At 40.8% G+C, this 27813-nt stretch overlaps 1 protein-coding gene across 11 annotated transcripts in view; it reads right to left on the bottom strand.

Moving 5' to 3' along the window:
* Nucleotides 1-3884: 3884 nt before the first annotated feature.
* Nucleotides 3885-27813, bottom strand: part of ARID1B (AT-rich interaction domain 1B) — a 413974-nt gene continuing 390045 nt past the window's right edge. For 7 of the 11 annotated variants that reach the window (XM_045009633.1, XM_045009634.1, XM_045009637.1 and 4 more), the window contains 8 exons: nt 26176-26314; nt 24556-24728; nt 19729-19879; nt 18575-18691; nt 15934-16030; nt 11879-12668; nt 9830-9960; nt 3885-6939 (listed from right to left, as the gene is read on the bottom strand). In XM_045009633.1, the coding sequence (XP_044865568.1) occupies nt 5206-6939; nt 9830-9960; nt 11879-12668; nt 15934-16030; nt 18575-18691; nt 19729-19879; nt 24556-24728; nt 26176-26314 (3332 nt within the window). In that variant the 3' untranslated portion in view covers nt 3885-5205. The remainder of the gene's footprint in view (nt 6940-9829; nt 9961-11878; nt 12669-15933; nt 16031-18574; nt 18692-19728; nt 19880-24555; nt 24729-26175; nt 26315-27813) is intronic. The other 4 variants (XM_045009635.1, XM_045009639.1, XM_045009640.1 and 1 more) reach the window with 1 other exon arrangement.

Genomic DNA, 27813 nt, shown 5'->3' with positions numbered 1-27813 from the left:
GAGCACAGCATAGAATCATAGACGATTAGGGTGAGAAGAGACCTCAGGAGGTCATCTAGTCCAACCTCCTGCTCAAAGCAGGACCAACACCAATTAAATCAACTCAGCCAGGGCTTTGTTAAGCTGGGCCTTGAAAATCTCTAAGTAGAGTACACAGTGCAGATCTTTGCTTTCAGCAGCAGCAAATCCTGATTGGTGCCAGCAGGTAGTGGCAGCAACGCCTGTTTGTTGCTTCCGTGCACATCCAGCTGCATGCCATGGCACATGTAACATATGGCTGACTGTGCTGCTGCATGTATATGCCTGAAGGCCCTTACAAAAAACCTAGAGTGCTAAGCCCAGTCACTCTATTACTGTATATGAGGTGGGAAGACATCAGCTTGACCCAGAGCTCAGAGTAAGTTTGCACAGCTGGCAGTTAGTAAAAACACCCCCATTCTCTTTACCTGTAAGCAGAGCACATTTCAGTTGGAATCCTTGAGAGTCAATCCCCCTGGAATTCACGTTGTCTTTGCAGAGTCAGTTCTTTTCAGAGTAGGACTGCACTTTAATAACCAGACGCACAGGGTCCACTGGAATTGCAACAGCAGGGCATCTGGGGGATGGCTGTACCCAAGGTTAGCTGTGATAAATCAGGGGCTATCAACTCGAGAGAAATTACCATAGTGGACGACAGCCACAACCTGCAGGATTGAATGGAACACTAATTCCATCAGAAATGGGACAAGGAACAGAGCTCTTGATAGTACAGATGACAACTGAGCAGTGCATCCGCAGCACCCTCTGTTAAGCAGAGAATACAGAAGCAGCTGATTCAGTGGCTCCCATCAAGAGAAAAACCTGATGAGGAAAGAGCAATAGGGGAAACAGAAACCTCACAAGGCACCCTGAGGAAAATTTAGGGATGCGACTGCTGTGGAACCATCTTCTCGGGCTTCATAATTCCACTTCACTGCAAGAGCTGAGAGGAATGGTTCAGAGGTGAAGAATCATCTCTTCAGAATCTTCTGAGGACCTGTCCTTGTTTACAATAATATAGAACACTGCTGCATTCTGTAGTAATAGCAGCACACAAAATAGTGTGACTGTGATGTTTTGGATGACTGCTGTAGAATACTTCTGAATCGTCCCTTTGTAAGGATGGACAGCAGCAGATAGGCAGAGAAGAATGCATGGCTTCTACTGACCAACATTAACACCAGCTTTTGAATGAAATAGCCATGCTGTAAACAGAATGGGATAAACATTTTTGTGGGTCTAAGGTAGACAGGACCTTGACTTGGGGTGGAGGTGTGTCAAAAGCCACAAGTGCATCTGATTCTTATTTAATTTACAGCATCTTTACACCCCTCTGTCAATAGAAGAATGCATTGCACTGCCAGAATGTCATACAAGAATAAGGATCATTGTGTTTTTTATTTGTTGCTATTTTTCCACAGGTAACTCTTTTCTGTGTTCTTTTCTTTCCCCCTGGCTCTGGGCACTCAAAGGACAAAGAAAATACACAAGTAGTGGTGGAATAAAACACAGAGTCCTTTACTTCTAGCATCAAAATGAGGAGGAGGAAGTGGATAGGTTCCTTTTGCCTCCTTGCTTCCCAATAGGGAAACAGGGGATAGAGACTAAAAGGAACAATATTTGTTTTTGTTGAAAGGGATAGTCAGATCTTGGTTCCTAAAATAGTTATGGAGCAAATTGGTCAATAAGACTTCAATGACTCCACATGTAGGGTATCTACATTTTTAATCCATATAAAATTAGTTGCTTGGGTCTGCCAAAGGAACAGGTGGTTTATCAGTAGGTAACACCCACCTATTTCTATTTAACCATTACTGCTTTAAAAATAACATTCAGCCACCTTATCTTACATAACATTTTTCTTTTAGAGTAAGATTTCAAACATTGTGACTCTTCTGTTTATGTTATTCTCAGCCTTTTGCATGGCATTTATGCTCATGCTGCTGGAAAAGCAGTGAATGCTACACATTTTTGTTACTCTCTGGTATTTAATCTTTAAAAAAAATTCTTATAGGAACAAACGCCACAAGCAGCTCCGATTCATTCAGAAGCCAATTAGAAAGACCCTGAAATTTGCAATTCTGATGTAAAATCTTCTCCAAAGGCTTCACTTGGACACCATTGGTTCGAAAGGTGCAAACTATGTATCAAATTAAAAGAGGAGAAAAACTGTTAGACCTTTCACTGGTGTTGCAACATTATCTAATGAATTAGATCTGCAATTACCTTAACTGCAAATCTACCAAACTCATGCTGTCTCTATAATAACCACCTTCCCCAATTTCCCACTATTTCTACCACTGACACAACTGAACTGGTAGTAGTTCTATTGTAGATAGGGATCATGTGGCTGCCAATGCTTTTACCACAATATTGTCTAACACTGCCACAAGCAGATCTGAATGACACTTGTTAAAATATTGCTGATGCGCTATTCAGTGTTTAGCACTGGTCCAGCTCCCGTAGTGGTAGCAGTGGTGGGGAATTTGGGAAAAAAGGCTACAGCAAAAAAGGCCCCGGTATGTTTTTGGTTTCCTTCTTTGACTAGCCAATAGACACAGGAAAAAGGACAGGAAAGGACTGATTACAGATCAATTTTGGGTTTAGATAACAGCCTGCATCCATATAGTGGATAGCATCACTCCCTAAAACAGTGCTAGCAACTAAGAATAGTATTGGATACTGCTTCTCCCTGCCCTGATTTTAAGTTGTATGCCTCTTCGTGTCATGAAGAGTTACAAATGGGTTATAATTCAACATATATGTCTGAATGCATTGTTATGCAAGAGAAAAAGAGATTGTTACAGTAGGTGATGTGGGAGTGGATAGATTACTGTATAAAAAAACTAAAGGAAAAATTACTTTTCGTGACACTATGGAGTCACGTTTCAAACTTGGATTATAATTGTATATACTTTACGTGTCTATGAAACTTGCTGCCATATATTAATGTATTAGAGTGAGCTATATGAAGATAAGCAGTATGCCTATGGGAGTAGTAATTCTCAAGTAACTGTACTGTGATTGAAGAAAGGAGGAGGATACTAACATTGTAATTATGCAGCAATTCCGGATAAACTGATTATTAGCTTTTTATGATCACACTAACAAAGTCAATGTTCTGAGATGAAACAGCAAAAATATTCTGTTTGAATATTCAACAATGAATAATATAAACAATATTCAGCAACCAGGTGAGTGGTGGACAGGAGAGAGTCGACGTAGCTGAAACCAGATAAATCCTGAAATTTAAATGGCCATCTCCCACCAGTTATAAGAATGGATGTGCTGTATTAAAGCCTGATCCACTTCAATGGGAGTTCCAGGAGCTAAGCGCCTCTTAAAGTGAGATGCCATTAGTGTTGCAAGCATGCAATAATATATTCAATATCAAGGACCATGTATGTGTTTATTTTGAATGCCTGTATCACTTGGGTGCATTGTGCCTTTACCCAGAGGAGAGAATTACAGGTAGTTAGTACAGATCCATTTCTTCAAGTTTGTTTGGTCTTCAACAAAAATCTTGTGTGTCACTTTTTCTAATATTCTCTTTATGATCTCTGACTGTAGCAAGTGGAGTGGATACCTGCTGAGTCAGCACTATCACCAGCTAATCACATCTTCTCCTTTTAAGATCACCTTTTTATAAGTAATAACTGGTATCTAGTCTCTGTGATCTCAGAAAAGAGTCTTCCAAAAGGAGAGTAAATTACTGCATCACTTGATTAATATTAAAGATTAATATTTTTTAAGTCATAATCATAAGGGAGGGGCAGAGAATAACTATTATAGCAGTTTCTTGTAACTGGTTTGTTTTTTGGTACACCACATTGAAACTAGAACATTATTCAAGAACACCCATCACAGTGCTTAACAAGATTTAATGTACATTTATTCTTAACATGTGGAACATATAAAGATTTTATACTGAATAAATGATATTCATTAAGCCAGAGGAAAAGGAGGAATTTACATCAAGTTTTTTTTCCTTTTTAAACTACATTATCTTGAAATACAAATGCGGATTCTCGTCACTGAAAAATCTTTGAAGTTGTGTTTCTTCCTTTTTTTCTGTATATTTTTTTGTCTATAGACTGGTAACCATTTTCTTAAATCAATCCATACGTAACCATTTTCACACCTTGATTTATAAAGCAAATTGTGATCGGCTGCTCTCCCGAAATAGAGCATGACTTTATACATACAGAAACTTGTACATTACCCTCGGTTTTTTTTGGAGATATGGCCCAAATGAAAGGGAAAAAAAATTCTACTGTCACTTTGGAGTTACCACATCATGGAAAAGAAACTAAAAACTCTGTACTTAAAAAAAAAAGATGAGGGCATGTTTAATGTACAACTTCTATATACATCACGGCCCTTAGGCAATAAAAAAAATATTTTAAAAAATGATTAAAGGAATTGTGAAGAACTGTCATTGTGGAAGGTCAAACAACAGATGCAGACAAGACAGTTCTGGTGAGGAAGCAATTTATGTTTATCGTCATCAGGTTTGTTTTTCAAATCTTTTAAACTTTAAAAACATTTTTTTGTTTTGCTCCTAGCCTAATGTAACCATTTCTCCTGTGGAGAAACCAATATCATTTTGTATTTTGACTACTGACTGACATCCTCGTTGATCCCCTACACCTACATCACTAGAATTTTCTATTGCACAGAGCTTTGGGTGACGGTGTACAGGTTATTTTTATTTTTCCTTTTTTTGAAAAAATAAAACACACAGGAACTTGGTATGTTGGGGTTTTTTTCACCTTTTCATTTCAAAGTGGTGAGATTTCTTTCCCCCATTATACAATGGTTTGCCACAATTTTTTTTTAAAGTTACTAGTTCGCTTCCCAAAAAATATGTAATACAAACATGGAAAAGAACATTGAAAAGGATAATCTATGGAAAAAAAGTGTGACCTTTGAATGTACTAGACAGCAACTTTGGTTAAAAAAAATAAAATAAAAAGATGTACTTATACACATAGACAGCAAATATTAATTTCATAACTGTTCAAATTAATAATTTCTTTAATTCCCAATTGGTAAATAGTGAATGGGGCAGAGGAGCAAAGATTCTTTTTTTTCTTTCTTCCTACGCTGGATAAACAAGAACAGAAAACAGCCAGTTATATGTGACCCTCTAATCTCCACTCACACATGCTTGGCTTCTCACTTATGTCATAACTGCCCAATCTGAAAAAGTACATCACAGATGACAGATGCAACCAGAGAGTTCAGGACAGCAGATATTGAGATATCCAGCAAACGACCCTCATGCAAAAGGAACTCTGAGCGGTTCTCGTCCACTCTAGCCATGGCTAGCAAAGCCTTGGCTGCCCTGCACATCATGTCTACGCTAGGTGGCTCCAGAGGTGGAGGCTGCATGTGCATGAGGTTATGCTGGCTCTGTTGGTACTGGGCCATAGTGACCCCATCTTCCAAGAAACTTATCAAATTTCCAATGCTTCCCTTCTGCACAGCTATTGCCCTTGCTGCTAACATGTCCCCCTGGGCAAGGTTCGATAAGAGAGCCATGGACATTTCTCGGCAGACTGGGTTTTTGCGGTCCCCAACGTACCTAACTAAAGTAGCGTAGAGTTTCTCCTGACGACTGAATGGGGGAGTGGCCAAGATAAGGTCCACATTATTGTCCTGGATACTGAGCTTACACAGGGTCTCCAGCACAAGTCTTTGAGGCGATAGGACTGAGTTGGGCCCCACGGTTGGAAAAGGATCCTGTGCCTCTGCAGATGGGCACACCATCCAGTGCAGCAAGCCATCCAAAATTGGCAAACAGATGCTTTCTGTATAAGCAGACAAGTCTAGCTGCCCAGAAATGTTGGCTAATGTGACCAATGTATTATCCCTCAAGACCTCGAGGCAGTCCCACCACCACTCATCCTTGCTGCAGGCCACCCCTTTGTCCTCCTCTTCCTCTTTCTCATATGTCTGTGGCGCTCGCTTTCTTTCCGGATGCTCATGGTGAAGGAGGATCAACTTTCCCAGGATCAGCACCAAGCCTGGATGTTTGGACATTTCGGTGTCATTGCCAGGCACAAAAGACAAGCTGCGGACAATATTTGACACACAGATGCAGCGTTTAGCCAAGGAGTCTTGCCAATGAGTTATGGTGCATAGAGGAGTCTCATCCCGGCTCCTTGGCTCATCTTCTAGCAGTTTAATATTCCGGTGGCTTTTGGCTTGATGGATCCCAAAGGGAAATTTACTGCTCTCTGTCTGGGAACCAGGGTTTGAGTCTTCGGGCAATGCTCCTGGTCGAGCTGACAGGACATCATCGATGGTAGCTGTTATACTTTTTTCCTGTTGTTCTTCAGGTTCACCTTTCCCCTCCAGATCCTTCTTTTTGCTTGGAGAGTTCAAGGGCAGAGGGGCCCTCCTTCGTGGAGGAATCTCCATCTTGCTCTCAAAGTGAGTCTGGATGTGTTCAGTAGTATCACCCCCACCAAGCTGCCAGTGGAGAAGCCCACTGTTGAATTCCTGAACACGCCCCAGTTTGTCAGATCTGTCAACAACAAATAGATTATTTTTCTTTACAATCTTTATTGGCAGCTTGTCAAATTTACTGGCTTGTTTTGGCCTCTCACTTGGATCAGCAATGGCACTGGGAGTGGCAAAAACAGTGCTCTTTTCTTCTCCTTCTATTTTTTCAATGTCATCTTCCTCCTCCTCCTCTTCATCCTCCTCATCTTCATCAAAGTAGTCAATACATTCATCATTTTCCTCCTCTTTTCCAGTATCCACTGCCAAGGACTGGCTGTCATCCTTCTTGACTGCGTTGTGATCAAGTGCTTTGTGACCTGGATCTCCCACTTCATATTCCATAAGGATTCCAAAAATGTCAATCAGGCATTTTCTAAAATATTCTACCAAAAGCTCAAGAAATCCAGATAACTGGAGAGAGAAAAAATAAAACACAAGTCAAAAAATCAGATGAACATTTTAGACTGCATGGAATTTGTTAGTAGCACTGAGCATATTCCAATATGTGTTAACTATGTATGCTAAACAATCTGTTCCACCTTGTATTTAGCAGTGACACTCTGAGTTAGTTTCCAGACCTGAAGAAAAGCTCTGTGTAAGCTTGAAAGCTTGTCTCTCTCACCAACAGAAGTTGGTCCAATAAAAGATATTATCTCACCCACCTTGCTTCTGTAATATCCTGGGACCAACCTGGCTACAACACGGCATACATATTTCTATGAATGTTTTCACATATCCTACAGACACATCCTACTGACAGCCAAGCCTTGAATGAAAAAAATTTACTAAGGGAAATTCTTCTTCCCTTCTGTCTACTCCTGAATTGGTGTAAACTGTAATAGCTCCTCTGACTTCACATGAGCTGAGACGATCTACATACATTAAGGACCTGGCCTACTGTCTCTAAACCAACTTTCCAATATGTGGGACTCTGGCAATGTTGATTCTAGGAGTTGATATTCTTCCTCCTGTAAGATGTATATAGCAGAATAATTTTCATTATGTCCATGCATATTTGAAAGCTGTTACCGGCAGACAGTTCTCTATGCTGTAAGATACCCTCAAAAGTAGTTTTCATTTGTGTTTAAACCTGCATTAATGTGTAATTATTGCACTACTGAAGGGCAACACTTGGATTCCTGGTGCTGGTTCAGTGGCTTTATGTCAAAGATGAATTACTGTTACTACATTCAGTCCCAAACGTCTGCCTATTAATTGTTCTTATTAAGTATGCAATAATAATCAGGGATCCTAAAAATCCATTTGCCACGGAAAAACATGGAATTTGCATTTTTACAGAGAATCTTTAGTTTTTACATTTTGTGAAAAAATAAAAACATGTATTAACTACTGACTAAATTTTACTGAAATACCCATGTTACTTATTCAATGCACGCAACCTCCCTCTCTTGTTGCTGATTTCTGAATATGCTTAAAATTAACATACTCCAATAAACTGCTTCCAATGTATTCAGGTTACTCAATGTTGTATAGGGGTTCGTGTTTTATTGCAGCTCATATTTCATTTCAGTCTTCAGATGTAATTTAAGTTATGAAAAGATGCCGAAAACTTTAAAAATCACCTCTAAAGACCATGTCACTGAGTTTGACAAGGACAAATTTCATGCTAATGATAATGTGTTGTTCTGTACTGTATGCAGCAAGGCTGTAGATTACATTCAAATTGTAGAACACACGGAAAGTGCTAAACAGAAATGTTTATGACAAGAATGGAAAGGAAAGGAAAACAAGAGGCTCAAACAGTGGGGCCATCAACAACAGTAAAGAAACAATGCACTGTGACTGGATTATTCCAGTGTTTTTGTGCATTAAAGAAACCCTTATTTTCTGAAAATATAGACTACAGACACAGAAGTATTTGGTATACCTAAGAAATACAAATTGCAATTCTATTAATTTTATTATAATGATTGATGGAACTGGTAGGCTTCAAACTTACTTAATTGTAAATATATCAATAAAACGTGTTCAACTGATACATATATATATATTGTGGCTTGGGAAACTAAAGTTCAGCGTTTAACTTTAATCGTGGAAAAGCACAGATTTTTATTTTTTTTTATTGGAGAATGTTTTTTTTTCTATCATGGAAAACTAGGATCCCTGATAATAACTATTCAGTGAAAATATATACTTTTCTCTGGATGTCCCATCTTACATCCAATTTCTGTTTTTCTACAATAGTTTTATTTTATTGGGTGGACAAATATGTTCATATTCCATGGTTCTCTTAAGACTTCCAAACCCTCAACTATTTAAAAAAAAAAACCATCCCAAATAAAAATCTACATTTAATAACTGCAGAAATTTCCAAACATCATAGAGAATCTTGATCATCAGTTCAAATCAAGCCCAAGACAGTAATACCCAAAAAATCATAATTAACTAATGGCTGTACAGTGTTTTGTGTGAAATAAATTGGAGGTTTTAGACCCAACTCTAATAGACTATATTAAAAATTGCCACCAACTGGCACAGAACCGCAGCAAAAAAGCCAAGGATTAAATGGGTCATAGAAACTAAATTTAATAGACACTAAATAAACTCTATTCTACATAGCATAGGTTCTTATACCATACTCATCATCATAGTATTTGCTACCTTGATTTCTAGAACAGGGCTGAGAAACACTGGAAGGTAGTAAAGGAGAAGCTTACACCGTTAGATCTTGTGTTATACATGGCTTGTAGAAAAATAGTGGATTTTGGTTTTAGCAGCATTATCGATCTGACACCTTTTGTGAAAATGTAATTCCTCATTTTTTTTTAAAACGTCCAGTGTAAAAAAAAACAAAACAGTATCCTGATATGCCTGGTGCTAACAACCAATGTGTGTTTTTAGTGTACCTGATCCGAAGAATACCTCAAATCAGTTTCATGCAGTTTTGTAATGCCTCCCTTTTCTGCAACACCCACTTTGCCACACCACTGATCTATTGTGGTTTCCCTGGATTGCCCATACGTCACACTAATGAGTATGTATTCATGGACATTGCCTTCTCCCAATGCTGAGATGCTCCCATCCCTCAACTGTCCATTTTCACAAGGGATACTCCTCATTTTAAGCTTATAATTTACCCCATCTCACACTAGCCTGGGCTCCTCTTGTAGTTCATTGATGTTCAATCAGCAAAATTGAGGATATAGAATATTTTAATTTATATTTTTAATTTAAGCTAATAATAATTAATTTTAATGGACTCACTCAATCATTTTCCTGTGTCCCTCAATTCGGATTTTTGACTTTATCAGGTTGAGAGGTAAAGTGCCATCTCACCTACCTGCGAAAGGTTGAAAGTAGCAACAGTGCTGTCATCATACAGAAGAATATTAATAGTGTCTAGAGCCCAGGTACTTTCAGCCAAAAGGCCAGATTTAAGAGACATCATCACTCGCCAGGCCTCAGGAGTTACTGGAGAATGAGAGAAGAAAAAAATATTAGAAGCAGTGCTTTCTAGAGGAGAGCTGGTGGACTTTCAAGAGAGACTTCTGACATGCTGACTTTAGAGAATACAAATGAGGTGGTCTGCTAAACAGGGTGTGCTCAGGTTCTAAGGCCTGGTCTACACTGGGGGGAGGAAGGGGGGGAATCGATCTAAGATATGCAACTTCAGCTACAGCTCCCTTGTTGACTCCGCTTCCGCTTCTCGCCCTGGTGGAGTTCCAGAGTTGACAGGGAGCGCGTTCGGGGATCAATTTATTGCGTCTAGATGAGACACGATAAATCGATCCCCGATAGATTGACCGCTACCCGCCGATCTGGCGAGTAGTGTGGACGTACCCTAAATTATGGCACTGAGCATCACTGCTTTATGAGCCTTGTTTCTAGTGTTTGAAACTGGCAGTTTTTCTTGCCTTTCCTCGTGGTGAGATACTTTTACTAATGTTTGAGTAGTCGAAAAAATCTATGAAACAAGTTAAATAAAACAAAGAGTCCAATGATCATTTTGTTTCTGCCCTTTACTCCTGTGTTGGGGTAGCAGCTGGAAGGAATGCTGTGTGTATCTTTATCACACTGAGATGAATTTAATTGGTATAGCACACTGAAGAGATCATATAGTAAAGTATTCAAAAGCAGTGAAAACAGCCAGGTGTCTCAATGACTGCTATGCTGGTAACTCAGGAACTTGGCTAAGGAGACTGATATGATGGAAGCTGCAACTAAGAGGGCCTCACATACATCATCTACCATCAGTATGGGGCAGAGGAAAGGACAGAACGGAACAATAGAAAGGACATGAACAGAAGTGGGAACTTGAACGAGTGAAATGTAGTAATGGGTTCAGTCAAAATAGGAAAATATTTGGGAATAATGTGGAAAAAAATAATAAACTCTCAATTGTACAAGAGTAAATATTATGGGAATGAGCACTAAATCATAGTTGATGCTATAAAACAATCTCCCCCAGAAAGATTAAAATAATTCTTTAATTTAAAAAACAGTCTTTCTTAAGATTATTTGAGTGATTTTTAAGAATATGTTCCATGCTCATCTATGAGATGCAACCCAGGTCTATCCAAATGTTAAAGAAGTCCCAACTGTGATAAATATATAGTGCATGACTCAAGTCACTGAAGATCTTACACTAACATCCCTGCACTGGACAGACGATTACACTGCATGCCAAGTCAGAATGGCCTCTTGAATCTTACCAGTATGATTTCACACTAACATGTTCCCACCTTCCCCCAAAATATCATCTCTAACAGCACATTCCTATGTGATACCTAGGAGAAACCTTCAAGTGCATTCGCCCCTCAACCACAGAAAACTCATCTCCACCAATAACACAAAGCCTTGCCATCAGAGTTGCAGGGGAAATTCTTATCCTGGCTGGATATAAGGCTTGCCATCAAAAAACAAAAGGCCATTTAATGAAGGTGTGTGAATGTCAGTAAACAATGCAACAACACTGTGCTTTGGTATACTTTCTGTGCCACAAGAACAAACTTTGCCCAACTGATAGTTGTACTGACCATTCCATAGGTGCTGTAGGGTAGCAGCTAACACATGGAATTTGAGAGCCTAAACTGCCTTAATACAAAGAGAGACCCATGAAGACTACGGGGCTCAACATTCCATGCTCCTTTTGTTCCCAGCTGCTGACGTCCTATGCAGCATTTGCTGAGCTGTATTTGACCTGTGGGATGACCACCCATGCTGTACAATTTTTTTGGTGCTATTATGTTTTAACAGACACAATCACTTTACACTTAGCTGAGTTAACTTTCAAAGCAAGGTCATACACTCAAAGTGGAAAAAGAAAATAAAAACTGAAACCAGATTCTTTATGACTATTTCTGTATTTAGACCGTTGTTTGATGCTCACCAATATCTTTTGAGGTAATCTTTCGTCTTGGTTTTAAGACTGGTTGCGATGCTTCTACGGAGCCTGGAGGGAAAGTAATTTCTCGCCTAATTGGTGGTGGCTGAGGTGGAGGTCCTGTGACTTGTGACACTGGAACTGTGGGTATAACCTTCTGCATCTTCATAGAGGGTAGGAAAGGAGACTTGCTTGGAGACATACGGTTCTCTAAAGAGCGCTGGAAGGATGCTGGACTTGGAGCCCTAGAGATGTGGTTTGGCATTGAGGGTGGTGTCTGGTAGGACGACTGAGGAGGTCGAGTGATAGGCTGCATGGAGGCTGAGGATGACATGTAAGAAGGCTGACGTTGGTTGACATGAGAAGGCCACTGACTCTCATGGTTTATTCTCTGATCAGGTACCATCATATCATCAGTGCGGTTCATCCCTGGATAGGGTGGGGCCTGTGCAGGGCCTCCAGGGCCTTGCCTGTTCTGGTAAGGGTAAGGCATATCATTCCGTGTTGGCCACATGTTCTGCTGAGGACCTTCACTGGTGGATGATGACTGCATGGGGCCACCAATCATCTGCGGGGGTATTCCATGCTGCTGGATTTGTCCGGGGCCCTGCATCCTTTCCCTGTTATAAGGATATGGATACTGTCCCTGGATAGGCCTCCTGTCTGGTCCAGAGTAAGTGTTGCTGTACTGGTTATACATTTCTTGCTGCTGATTGCCATACTGCATGTTATACATATCCCCTTCATGGCGTTTTGCTGGAGGCCCATACATGCCATCCATATGACGCTTATAGTTCTGAAAAAGAATGTTTTGGAGAAAAAAGCTCAATCATATTGACAGTCAGGACTGAGATTTAATATGTAATTAAAAAAGGTTACTGGCATCCTTAGATTCCATGACACTAATATAACGGCAGCATTTCAGAATGAGCACATTACACAGGTGGTGGTAAAATAGTAATTTTATAATTATTTTTTGAACAAAAGGTTTGTTTCTTTTCCTATTGTACAAAACATATATGAACTGGCAGAAAGCTCATTTTAAAAATCAAAAATTCTTAGGACTGCACAGAATGCTGGTTATAGAGTCAAGCTAGCAATACTATAGTTATGGTTGAGCCAGCTTGCATTTTAAGACCCTACTTTGATGTGCTTATAAACTTATATTTTAAAAAAATTACCTCTGGCTAAAATTTCTCATGTTAGCTCTCAATCCAGGGGTGAATTTTTTGCAAGTTTGATAAAATTCTATTGCTCACTTAGGACACATCTAGGCATGAAAAAGAAATTATCTTTACCAGCTAAGGTATTTTTTCACGTTTTTTTATGATCAAACTACCAAAAAAAAAAGTGTTTTTAAAGTTTCAGATTTGTCACAGACTTAGTCTTCTTGGAGGATAAGTTTTGAAAGTCTTCTAACATCCCAAAGCAGGAGGCTTCTGCAAGTATGTATCCGGGACACTGGAGTTTGAAACACAGTATAAGTCAGGCAAAACAGGTTGGCTGGTGGGAGAAACACCCATCTCAGTTATGTCTGGTGTTCCAAAACCTCCACACATCCCTGCCAAGAAGATGAATCCCTCTCCCTGAATCCCCTAATCACATTTCATGTCTGATTATTCCAGCAGTTAAATTCAAACATTCTATTTTATTCTAGATAGGTGCTTATATGGTGCTCATCACTGTAGTAATGTGCTCCTGGAAGGTGTTCAGATAAGTGACATGACTAACATCTGTCATGTGTGGTTCTTTATGTCTCTCACCCTCCCTCTGAAGGGGGAGAACTGTGGGCACAATGTAATGTTTTGTTTTGACAGGGTTTGATATTTTGTTTTAAAAAGTACATGCTGCTCTGTGTTTATGTTAGAGAAGGCAGGGCGAAGAACTGCACCTTGCACTTTGAGTGGAAGGTGGAGAGGTTTGTAATGGTCGTTAGTTCCTGGGGGAGTTTGCTTCAAAGTTCGAGCCACACTGAATGCCGTGAGGCAAAAAATGTGAATTAAATGTGCAGTTTTTTTAATATATGATCTATGGTAAACAAAAGTTATGGCTCCCACAGAAACCTTAAGTCACATTGCACAATGTATACTAATGTACTAAAGTTAACATCATATAAAATTCTATATGCATGCATCGTGGGTCAGTTAGAATTGCTCTGGGAACCATTAACTCTCATTTTCTGACTTTGGTGCATGTAAAATCCTAACCACTGAGTTGCATGAATGTTTTAATTTGCCACTCAGCTGTCAAGCTATTTTAGAAACAAAGGGTCCATGGCCAGCTTTAGGTCTTACACATCTATGTAATATACTGGGTCTGTGACATGAACTCTAATGCAAGACACAGAAAAACAGGCATCATGTAAAAATTGTCTAAGTTGAACCACAATTTCAAATTCAATGGTTATGCATAAATCTTCTTAGACCCTGATCTTGCAACACTTGAGCACATACTTAATTTAAAACATGCAAGTAATCGCACTTCAGTGGGACTTCTGACATGATTAAAGTTAAACATGGATGTGTTTGCTGGATTGGGATCTCAGACAGTCAGATAACTCAGAGGGAGGATATAGATGTAAAAAGGGGTATAGCAGGACAAAAAGACAGCATGTCAACGACACCTCTAAAAGAGGGTCCCACTATGGTAATTCAGCCATTAACTCCCACCCAACTCTACATCACACCACCAGCCTAACCTTAACTTTGTCCCCTAATATGTGACAAAATATACAAAAAGGTCAAAATAATATATTATTAAGACATTACTGGAAATGAGTACCTAGAATAGGAAATGAGATTTTATATTTTCTTAATAATGTTAGTTTGACTATATATTTTTGCAAAGTTTAGGGCGTTACTGTCTTTAATGAGAACCTTGTTAGTTCATTCCCTTGATACCGTAGTGTGGGGTATCACAGGCTATTTTTGTTATTGATCTTTGTAATTTCTCCACTAAATCACCCCAAATTACTAAAAATGCTGCTCCTCAGCACGACCAACAAAACAAATGTAGAGTTTCTGGACCACGACATTTTGGAGATAGTATGAGAGAAAAAAGAGAAGTGTAACATTCCAAAAGTGAATTTTAGATACATTTTCAAAACCCTGCAACTTTAGAGCTGCACTTCTGATTTTTACTGAACTTCCTAGAAAACCTCTGTCCCGCACTGAGATGTGGTATGTGAAATTTCAGGAAGATAAATTTATTTCTGGGGAATCCTGGCATGTTTGAAAATCTGTCTTATTCTAGTAACCTAGCACCAGCCATAATTACAGAGTGAGTACCAACTGCTTTATCATACACAGCGGTGAAATTCTGGCCTCACTGAAGTCAATGGGATTTCTGCCAATGACTTTAATGGGGCCAGGGTTTGCACACATATTACCAATACATTTTACAAAACCTATGTCTAGAAACAGTACTCATATTTCCCTGCATAGTCTGTATATTTTATATATTACAGAAAGGCTCAAATGTTGGAATGTTTAAAATATTTTTTCAATGTTAGTAATATATTGGAATATATCATCTGCTATACATTCAAGGTACATGATTCTCTCACATGCAGGTTTTATGATAGTCTTGGATTATCTGTGTGACACTCTATGCCAGCCTTAGCAACTACGAGGCTTAGGTCTTTCTCTTCCTGCCAGACTTCCTTGGTTTCAGTTGCCTGCCTGACAGGAGTGCTTTCTGCTCTTCCAGTCAGCAGCTTTCCTATTTGTCTCTGCAAGCTGGGTGGTGCAATATTATCAGCCTATGAATCGCATTGTTTTGATCTGTCTGCTTACTGTGCCTGGGTCTTTCACCTGTCATGGATTCCACACCACAGAATCTCAACTTTAAATTACACCCTTCACATAACTAGTACATGGCCTTGTTCTCGCACATCCGCTGCTGAAATCGGCCCCGATTTTAGCCCATACTATGTTGCTCACCTGTGCGAAAACTACATGTATTTTAAGAATTTGTTTTAATTTCATATTATAAAGTATATTTTGGGGGGTTGATGTTTACAAAATAAATGTCATGAACATAAATGATTCCACCTCTTTTACCTGCTGCTGCGGATACATTCCAGGTTGATGTCCTCCATACGGTGGTTGTCCTGAAGGAGGTCCTTGCCCTGGATACTGCTGCCCATATGGTTCATGCCTAGAATGATGCATTCAAATCAGCACTTAGTACTGTTGGAACTTCCAAGCCACTGGAAAAATGAAATTGCTCTGATGATTCTACACCTTAAAGATGGCCACCACCATGAAACATTCTCTTTCCCATACCACCTAATTTCCATACCAAGACTCTTAGCACAGTGATGATAATTTAATTTTTTAGACTGGATGGTGACACCTTTTTGGGCATGTTGCCAAAGTTGTTTGACCCCTACAAAGATGTCAATGAGAGGAAAATTAAGAGACTCAGCAACCCCCCGACCTTCACAAAACCGATTAAATTCCTTGAATTCCAACAGTCAGGAGTTCTCATGTATTGCACTAATTCAGCACTAAGACTACTGGTGGAAACCAGTTGCAAGGATGTACCAGAAGGAATTACTACACAGAGTATAAAGCAATATAGTTGTAACAGAATGAAGCAGGATATATATTCTAGTAAATAAAATATCTGACCTACAGCACAAAGAGGGTGTGTTCAAATTCTAAAGAGTTTTAAAAAGTGGGTCTCATCAAGAAACTCACTTTATGGAACATTAAAGACTGTACTGAATATAAAAAATATTTTAAAAATTGGTTTAAACTGAATTTGTCATTTTCGCTAGACCACAGTAGCACAAAATGAGTTTAAGTACAAACTATGAAAAATATTTCAAGATGCTACACTTATGCACTGGAACTTTTAACAAATAAATGTATGATGACTAAGGCCCTGTGTAAATAATGATTTCACAGACTGCAAGGAAATAGTGAGATTAGCCCAATACTGTGATTTTTCCAACAGTGGGGAGGCAGAAGCAGAGATGCCCAAGGGATACTGGAAAAATCACAGGGCTGGGCTAATTCTGTTGCTGCATCCTGTCCAGCCAACCCATGGAGAGATTGTCAGTGGTGCTAACTAGAAGCCCTGGCCTGCCCCACAGCAGCCTCTGGCAGGCCTGGGTGAGACACCATAGGAACTGAGACCAGGATCCACTATTTGGAGCATGAGCAGAGGGTAAGGGGGCTTCTTGCCCAGCAAGGAACCAGAAGTGTTGAAGGGGGCTCTGACCTGGGTGCTCTCACTCCTGCTGGCGACTGCTGTGGAGTGGGGCTTCTAACTGCTGGCTGGCCAGTCATAAAATCATGGATTATTAGGGTTGGAAGGGACGTCAGGAGATCATCTAGTCCAACACCCTGCTCAAAGCAGGACCAATTCCCAAATCCCTAAATGGCTCCCTCAAGGATTGAACTCACAACCCTGGGTGTAGCAGGCCAATGCTCAAACCACTGAGCTATCTCTCCTCCCCCCATGTGGTGGGATGACCACTTCTGCCTCGATACTGTTGAAAATATTGCAGCAGTGCCTACCCTGTGAAATCCCAACACTTACCCATGATGATGATGTAATTTTTTTAAAACCTGCAATTTACATATGGCCTCAATGATGACATATTGTTCTTTTTTGAGGAATAGTATAGCAGTTAATTAAATACTGTGTCATAAAGTACAGAGTTAAGGTTGCACTTACAATCTTACCTGTGGCACTTCCTGATTTTTTGAGTGCTTAACTGGGCATACTTTTAATTTCTTTCTTTCTTTTTTTTTTTTTTAAATGAAACAGAAAATCATTTGAAGGGAAATACATGGAAAGCAGTAAGGATGATAAATACCTGGCGCTGATGGTGGATAGCAAATTGGATTTGAGCTTGCAGTGTGATACGGTAACACAACAAATATCAATTTCAGTATGGGTAGTGTACACAAAACCATCCTGTCACAGACCAAGATGTTAGCAGTCCCTTTGCATACAATACGAAAGAGGACACACCTAGAATTTTGAGTGCAGTTCTGGACACCAGAATATGTTCAAGGGCAATTCAGGAAAAAGGAGCAAAAAAGTTGAAAGGGCTGGAGAATTTGACTTCTTAGAAAGAATTAAAAGAACTAACATGGCCTGATTTTCAAGGTGCTGAACATCCACAGCTCTCACTGACTTCTATGGGTGCGGTAGGTGTTCAATATCTCCGAAAATCAAGCCAGACAGAGAGGTTATCTAAGCAATGTCAAAAGAACTACTTAACTGATAGGAATTGTCTAGGGTTGTCTGAAGTAATATAACAGAGTAATGAGATGAAAATGGGCAAAGGAAAATGGAGGCTATATATCAGGAAATGCTCCTTAAGTGTTAGTGTTACTTAGACTATAGAATGGCCACCACCTGAGCCTCAGGGTTTGTATAAGTCTCAAAGTTTGAATAATTTAAAACTAGAATGGACAATTTGAGAATATAATGTCGTGTACATCCTTTATTGGCACCAAATTGTGTGATTTCTTTTTCTAACATCTATAGTTCTATGGAAACACAAAATCAAATAGCTCTCCCAACCCAAAAAACAAACCCAATGGAAAAATTTCTATAGGAAAACACAAACAAATAACACACCAAGCTGCTGAATATTCTGTTTACACACAATCAGTAGCTGCTAGAATTTAGGATTATCTGGTTAATGCAGATATTATAAACAGAGAAATCAATGTTCACCTCTGCTGGCCAGGGTAACGATTAGGAGAGTACATGCTTGGGTCACTGTTTGAAGGCACCATGTTGCTCTGACCAGGAGGTCCCATACTGCCTTCAGGACCCAGCCCATGATCCGACCTAAAAATGACAAAGGAAACCTCATTCTGTAAAAAGCACTTATTCTCCAAAATCGCCAAATCAATAAAACTTAATGGGAAGGATTCTTCTGGCCTAAGACCTTCTGCTGGGACCTTTAATCTGGCTGACAACACAGCAACGTGGCTTTTGTTGAACAAAATGATTACAGTTGTGTTATTCTTCCCCTACTGCTTCAGCCTAGGATTGTGAAAACTGGCCTACTATTAACTTAGGAGGCCAATATTGTGCACCGCATTGGCTGCCATCAGGAAATGTTAGTAATGAAGCAAAACTGTACAACTAATTGAACATAACGATGGGAAAAAAAGTTTCTACAGTTCTAGCTTGCAAAACGTATTGCAAAACTCAGTATACCCAAACACTCCCAAACCTTTCTGCCTGCTCCCAATGATCAGACATCAGTGATTCTATGGATTTAAAAAAAACAAAAACAACACTTTCCCAGGGTAAGGAAAAGGGGGGAAAAATTGGTTTTACTTCACTGAAATTTGGACCTATAGGGATCTAAACCTTCAGCCACTGAACCTCAGTACAGAGGATCACTATGGTCACACACTTGAAGAGCAGTGTCCCTACAGAACAGTATAGACCCTGAAAGCTCCAAATGAAGTTCTAGTCACCGGCAGACCAAAGAAAACATTTTTAAGATGCATATTTTGTTTTTTATATATTAAAAAAAAAAGCAACATCTTCCGTTTAGGTATGAACAGAGCAAGAGGACTAACACAGGGGCTACTTTAGCAAATCACAGCACAACACAACAGCCTGCAAAAAGCAGCTGTCAAGCAGACCCACTTGCTGATCAGCTGTAGGTTGAGTGACTTCTGAAGTGTGACAACTCTTTTCCTATTAATTTCGGCAAAAACCTAGACTCTCTCATTACCTGTGGCTTGACTCCCAGTGATTTAGTAAGCAGCTGCAGGAAGCGAGGGCTGCTAGGTTCTCTGTAAAGGACAATGGGGCAAAGGAGAAGACGACAGGATCATTTTCACGAACTTTGCTGAAGATTGACTCACCTCCTGTCATAGCCACCTCCATAAGAGAACTGCTGCCGCTGGCTCATGCTCATGGTGGACATTGCTCCAGATGGAGTCTGGTTATAGATATCCTGTATTCCACTATTGGGCATTTGTCCAGGGGCCATAAAGGGCTCACTGCTTCCAGGCACTGCAATAATAAGTAAAAACGGAAGAACTGCAAATTAAACATTTTATTTTTGGTGTTCAAAGATGAGCTTCCAAGATCTGTTAAATGACATCATTTGAAAAAAGGCCTGAAGCCCTAACTCTACGATGCAGAATTATTAGGTGTCTGACAAGCTCTAGGAGAGTGATGAAAGCAGATAAATCAGCACTATCGATAAGATGGAACAGCAAGGTGGTCAGCAGGGCCGCTCAGAGGATTCAGGGGGCCTGGGGCAAAGCAATTTCGGTGGCCCCTTCCATAAAAAAAAATTGCAATACTATACAATACTATAGTCTCGTGGGGGCCCCTGTGGGGCCCGGGGCAAATTGCCCCATTTGCTCCCCTCCCATGGGCGGCCCTGGGAAAAATAAACCTTCCACATCTCGGCACAAACCCAGTTTTGAGAAAACTTCTTTACAAGGTATCACTGGTTCTCAGCATCAGCTAGTGCTAAAAGGCACTAAAGCTCAGTAAAAGGGTTGGACAAATATTTTCCGTCAAAACTTTTTTTGGTTCGAAAACTAGGGGTTTTAAAAAGCAGAACAAAATCACGGACAATGTCTGCTTTCCTTCAAAATTTGTTGGTTTTTTTTTAATTGAAAAGCTGAAATTAGTCTGCCAAAACCTGAACATGGTTTGGGGTTTCAGAAGTGTGTGGCCAAATATTTGCTGCTTGCTGTGTTTGATTGTTTAAAGAAACAATAAAAAAATTCTGCTTAAAAAAAATCCAAAACTTTTGAACCACCTCAGCTTGTGACCAAACGCCTGAGCCCATCCAGTCAGAGATTTTTCCAGGTATCTGATACTCTGCTGGTTTCCTTGACTCATATCTGTCTCCATAACTTTGGGTTCATTTAGGTTAGAACATAAGAACAGCCATACTGGGTCAGACCAAAGGTCCATCCAGCCCAGTATCCTGTCTACCGACAATGGCCAATGCCAAGTGCCCCAGAGGGGGTGAACCTAACAGGTAATGATCAAGTGATCTCTCTCTTGCCATCCATCTCCATCCTCTGACAAACAGAGGCTAGGGACACCATTCCTTACCCGTCCTGGCTAATAGCCATTAATAGACTTAACCACCATGCATTTATCTGTTTCCTAGAGACTGGCTCCATGGGGTCCCTCACAAACTGGAGACGGTTACTGTGGGTTTGTCTGTAGTATAGCTTATGTACATACTCCATGAACTGAGCATTTGAGCTTGTTCCAGAATCTGGGATGAGCCTATGTTGTGAAAACTGAAATGCTCAAAATAGCACATGCATGTGAATGGACACAGGGTGCTAAAATTAAATTAACCCAGGGGTTCTCAAACTGGGGTTTGGGACCCCTCAGGGGGTCACGAGGTTATTACTGGGGGTCGCGAGCTGTCAGCCTCCACCTCAAACCCCACTTTGCCTCCAGCATTTATAATAGTGTTAAATATGTAAAAAAGTGTTTTCACTCAGAGGTTTGCTATGTGAAAGGGGTCACCAGTACAAAAGTTTGAGAACCACTGAATTAACCCCTCTGAAGCCTCAGGAAATGCAGGGGAGGTGGGTCTCGCTTGGTAGGGTTGGGAAGGAGGTAGGTGGTGTAGGATATTGCTCTTCTCATGTGATCCCTCCCCCAGTGGCTAATTTTAAATGAAGCTACCCTTCCCTGACATGAATCTCCCTATGGCACTGAAATTAAATATAGACTATAATTTGGCATTTGAGAAGTGAAAGGGATGGTAGCCCTAATGGAAAAGCTAACAGCTTGGCTCTTCTGCAAGCCTCAAACTGCTGAATGAGCTTTAGGGTAGGGAAGGCTGTGCCTCCCAAACAGCCTGGCCCTGCCTCCTATCCGACCCTCACCCACTTCCTGCCCCCTGACTGCCCATCCCCCTCAGAATCCCCGACCCATCCTGCTCCCTGTCCCCTCACCGTCCCCCATAGACTCCCCCGTCCCCTGACTGCCCCCCTGGGACCCTACCCCTGCTCCCTGTCTCCTGACTGCCCCGCACAACCTCTGCCCCCTCCCTGTCCCTTGACTGTCCCTGGGACTCCCTGCCCCTTACCCCCAGCTCCCCACTCACCCGGAGCCTCAGCGCGCCGCATCCAGAAGTGTCCCTGAACAGTGGTGCAGCATGGCTCTGGCGGGGCCTGAGCTCCTCCCAGGGCTGCCCAGAGGGGGAGGCAAGTGAGGCAATTTGCTCCCATGAGAATACAGTATTCTATAGTATTGCAACTTTTTTTTATGGAAGGGGCCCCCGAAATTGCTTTGCCCCAGGCACCCTGAATTCTCTGGGCGGCCCTGGCTCCTCCCCGCTCAGAGCCGCGTGGTAAGGGGGCGGAGCTGTGAGCTCCAGCGGGGCCTGAGTTCCCTCCACTCGGCCTGGAGCTCTCAGCCCCGCCCCCTGACCATGCAGCTCTGAGCGTGGAGGAGCTCATGCCCCGCCGGAGCCACACTGCAGCGCTGTCCAGGGACGCTCCTGGATGCGCTGAGGCTCCGGGAGAGGGGCGGAGGCGGGGTCAGGCCAGGGCTGGGGAGGGAGCCTCAGCCGTTCTTGTGGGGGCCCCTGCGGAGCCTGGGGCAAATTGCCCCGCTTGCCCCCCCCCGGGGTGGCCCTGGTGGTCAGAATATCAAATAACGTCTAATGAAAAAAATCATATTTGGAACTCATGTTAGAGAATTAAACCCATCAGGTAGAAAGCTTTCTTCTTCCTAGATGTCCTAAAGACTCAAGCTGGACTCTGTTCACACTTGCTCTTCTTAGCCCAACAACGTTGACTCAAACTCAAATCTCTAGATATCAGAAAGGCTTATGCGCTAGCCTCATGGCTTTAATTAGCACCCTGTAGCCACAGGGCTGTTTTCTTTCCCTTTCCCAAAATGGGGTTGATGTCTGTGCAGAGGATCCTGTATCCTGGAGGTATCCTCCGGGCAAGGTAGATACAATTCTAAGGGTCCAAGAAGAGACTTGGTCAGCACCAGCCATGACATCATTTAGTAACAAAGGATTCAAGGAAGTTTGAGATATCTGACATAAAAAACCTCTCTAGTTTGAGATATCTGACATAAAAAAACCAGAGGTGAGGGTGAAGGTAAGGAGGCAAAGGCTCATCTTGGAAAGGAAGAACAGGACTTCTCCAAGAACCAAGCTTTCCACTTCCTGTCACTTGCTGCCTTAGAGCAGGCCAGATTTGTAACTAAAGCAATGGAAAGAATAGCAGGTGGGAGAACTAGGCACCCTTATAATAAAGGATCAAAGAAGCAGTTCTATTAATTCCAGGAGCTAGAGATTGGGTATATGCATGATAAGAGGGTATTTAAAAATGCTACAGGAAGCCCTGGAATTGTTCCCCAGGTTTTGAATGCACTCATCACCTTGCCAAACTCTTTTATAAAAGCAGAAACACCATCAGCAGAATGAGCTGAGTGAGGGAACAGATCTGAATCACACGTGATCATCTTTCCAAGAAGCCTGAGATGATACGAGAAAACTAATTTTCACTTGTGACCTAATCTAAATGAGAAATAAATGGGTATGTGCAGTAAACCAACCTGATCTCAAGATGACCATGGAAATCAAAATAAGTTTAAGCCAGAAAGGATGTTATTTCCCCTGAAGTTCTGCTGTACCAGGGTCCAGGGCAAAAGGCGCGGGATTTAAAGGAAACATAAGGCCAGCTGCTGTTCCAAATGGTCTCATCAGCATCACTTTCTCTCTCTTTTTTTAAACTAGTGACACCAGTACATCACCACTTCTTCTCCTCTCCCTGCTCTTTGTCCTTTTCCTCTCCGTTACCTCTACTTTCAGCTGCCACTTCATACTCTTAAACCTCCATCATCTGCTCTTCCCTCTTCTGCTGTTATGAACTCTGAACCTCTTCTTACCCTCCCCCTTTCCTATACACAAACATGTAGGAGAATAGTTCAAATTATTCTTTCCTAAGATACTTTAAAATTCACAGAAAGACCCTGAGTGAAGTGCTCCCGGGGACTGAGTTAGCTTTAGTGTTATTCTCATTTTTAACTTTCTAAAACACTAAACTTCGAATTACGTGGCACCTTTCACCACAGGATCTCAAAATGTCTAACAAACATTAATTAATTACACCTTGCAACACTTCTGTGTGCTACACAGTTAAGTATACCTATTTTACAGCTGCGTAACCTGAGGTAAAGAGGTTAGGAGATTTGCTTAAAACTGCACAATGAATTTGCAGTTGAACCATGATAGCACCTCTGAGTTCTGACTCCCAGTTTCCTACTCTAACAATTAGAAATGCTATCCCAAGCTGTAATATAGTTTACTATAGTCCAAGATGCTACTGGAGTATTAAAAACCCCCAGGCCCAACTAATTTAACCCACTGATCCTTAGTGGTATAGTCCAGTCACAAACAGTACTGTGTAGTATTCCTGAATAACCATTCTGGGATCCCGTTGAAGCCTGAATCCTACACTTATATAATTTAACTTTGAGAGGAGGAAAAATGACCAGAGAAAACTGAGATGTGGTTACACTTCCTTTATTGCCGTGGAGATATGATGTTGCTGATGGCAATAATGCAAAGAGACAGGGAGAGCATGCAAAAAGAGCCACACCAAGCACACCTTGACAAATCAAAATACATTGCTTTGATGAAACTAGGGAAGAACACACTGAGACTGCCACTTAGTAGATACCTTTTCTTATCCCACCAAAAGGGTCCTTATTCGGTTCATAGGGCATCCTTCCCATCATATCTGGCATGTTCATCCCTTGCTGGTATGGTGCATTTGGCGTCATGGAGTTTCGCTTCGGGAATGCGGAATCACTTACATCAGAAAAGGGATCGTGCACACTAACTGCACTGTTTCTAAATGAACAGACAAAATGGAGGCATTAATGTTATAGGAACACATGCGAGAAATTGTGATACCAGACCAGACTATGGTCCTTCTAGTGCAGTATCCAGTCTTTGCTAGTAGCCAGCGCCAGATGCTTCAGAGAAAGGCATAAGAAATGCCATAATAGACAATTATGGAATAACCTGCCCACAGGAAAAGTTTCTTCCTACCCCTGCTTTTTCCTTAAGCATGAGGGATTTTTTTATCCAATCTAATGTAAATGTGTATATTGCCATTAGTCACATAAAAGTCCTCACCTTTTTGGAATCCAGAGCAACTGTTTGCCTCAATACCCTGAGGCAATGAGTTTCACATGTTAATTACGTATTGTGTCAAAAAGGTATTTCCTTGTATCAGTTTTAAATATAATTATCTTTCAATTTCACTCAGTGTCCCCTTGTTCTCGTATTATGACAAAGAATAAACAGCAGCACTTGATTTACCTTCTCAATACCATTCAATATTATGGACCGGCAGCAACCTTTGTGGCTTCAGCTAGCTTTATTATAAAGCCCTTATAAACAGGGCTTGAAAAACTAAGTTGCTCTGAGAACTGCCACGTTTATTCTGAAGGCAAATGAGAATGTTTTTACAAATGGGAAAAAAATTAATCAAACTGTTTGAATGAGAGGTCATTAAAAAAGGTTTGCTACTACCCCTTCTATCTCTCCACATAGTCAGATCTCTTCGAAAACTTGTGCACCGATTACAGCTGAAGACAAGAGACTATAATTAAGCAATGTTGTGAATGATTTTGTTGTGGATAGTCTACATCTCAATCCTGCTCCCACTGACGCTGCTGAGAGCTTTTTTGTCATAGACTTTAGTGGCAGAAGGATATGGTGCTGTGTCTGCACAAGAACATTGCCCTTGGCTGGCTGACTGCTGCTTAATAAAAACACGAGGGTCCTTCTCTACAGAACAGAACAGTTCTCCTGCAGTTACCAGGTAGCTGATAACTAAGAGAATTCTCCCTTTAGCTCAGGGGCAGGAGACTGTATGTTTAGAAGTGAAGGAGCAGGGTTTTAGTCCTTGCTCTGCACATGTACATGGTTTATGATGGAAAGCACCACTATAAAGATGATCATGAACCCACTTTCAACTCAGAAAAATCCCCATGTTCTCAAATTTAAGGTTAAGTATCACTGACAACTGAAGCATTGACTATCATCTCAGGAATTCTGTTTTTTCCAAATGTACATTAGTACGGGAATAGAAGGCAGAGCACTGATAACCATAGTTGCTGCAATTTGTTGCAGAGCAAGATGTTCTGATGCAAAATGACCTTGGAAAGAACAAACAAACAAAAACCCTGAATACTGCTTTTCTTTATACAAGCGACACCTTGATGGCACACTGTTCTACTCTATGTAGCAAGGGTAAGAAAGGTGAAATGAAGCATTGAGTTTTCAATACCTGCCGCCCTGCATGGGCGTCATTTGTCCATGAGGTGTTGATGCTGGTGTTGGAGGCTTCAAGTCGCCCGGCACTTCTGTCATGGAATTACTACCGGTAGACTGGGGAGTCTGTGGACCTTGTAGGGAACCAGAATTAGCTGGCAGATTTAAAATAAAGACATATTAGATATATCAAGCAACATACTAGGGAAGCAGCAATCGTCAAGGAGAAAAGAGCTATTTTAAAACGAGTCTGCTACTCTGCTTACACATTATGCATTTCAGTATGTCAGCCTTCCTGAGCATCCCCTGAGATTGGTATAATCAGTGTTGTACTATCCCCCATCTTTTCTAGAACTATGAATTTAGTCCACTGCCTAAAGCAACATGAATGGAAATCATCTAGGCAAAGGAGGACCTTTAATTTAAATAATAGGTCAGAGGGTACCCTGTTCATAAAATGACATAACTTCACCACATAATCAGTACCACAATACAAATATTTATATAGCAACTTTCACCCTGAAGGATTACTTTACTAACTCAAACTGATACATAAACACTGTATCAGGAGAACTTCATAATTTCATCTACCACTGAAATGCAGCTCAGAGGTGAAATGTGGCAGCCAGTTAACAGTGCACAGCAACCTTACACAACCTATAAGACAGGATGAGAGAAATACTCTATGGAAAGAATACTGTATCCTTTTTTAAATATAGAGGGAACTTTAGTTAAGAAGAAAGCAATTACCAAAAACAGAATTTGAACAGGACACTGTGGTTAACACCTCATATCTTGTGAAAATACCAACAGAAAGTTTAACAAGTGTTAGGACTTTGGTTTTACACATCAATCAAACACGACCACTGAGAGTGGAATATACTTCAATATACTTCAGCTCTTGAAGAAATGACATAGGTAAAGCAATCTGCGAAGTACAGTATGAAAGGACATTGAAGTTCTTTGCTTCCACTCTGCACTTTCATAGCTGGTATTCTGCAGATGTCTTCCTCTGAACTATTTATTTCAAGGAAAAGGTATGCCCATGCTTAGTGTGTATGCCTAGATTAGGTAACTCTGCAAGGCCACCCATTTCATCTGCAGCTGCACTTGTACTGAGATCTCAATGAGGGATGGAGAGCATTTGCACCACTGGCACTCTTTCACCTTGTTAAGTGGCTCCATTCTTACTATAATTACAAGGAGAGAGAGAGACTTCTGTGAAGAGTTCTATTCCAATGAGAATGAGCAGTTATTATACAAAGCTGGTGATGGAATACATGCACAGTGTACCTTTAAAGTAAACCTACAGATACCCTTTTAACGTTAATACCAGCAGGACATTTTCACTGCATGAGATATTAGAATATTTTCCCAACTAATTTAGTTTTAGAAATCTGCTAGATGAGACTATACAAGTCCATGTAGAAGCTTTGGATCTGATTTGCCATGCCCCCCATTCTCAGGACCCTACTGACTTCAGTGGGAGTACCACCTGAGGGGGGCTTGCAGGATCAAATCCTTTAATGTAATTGCTGTAAACAAAGATTCACCAGAAGGAAAAACATAGAACTCTAGAATATTTAGAAAAAAAATCTTAACTTAGCCTTAACTTTGCATTTCCTGTTTTTTTCCCCCTAGCTGGCTACAATCT

Source organism: Mauremys mutica, chromosome 3 (assembly GCF_020497125.1).
Source record: "Mauremys mutica isolate MM-2020 ecotype Southern chromosome 3, ASM2049712v1, whole genome shotgun sequence".
Classification (NCBI taxonomy): Eukaryota; Metazoa; Chordata; order Testudines; family Geoemydidae; genus Mauremys; species Mauremys mutica.
This window is presented reverse-complemented; position numbering and strand designations above follow the sequence as displayed.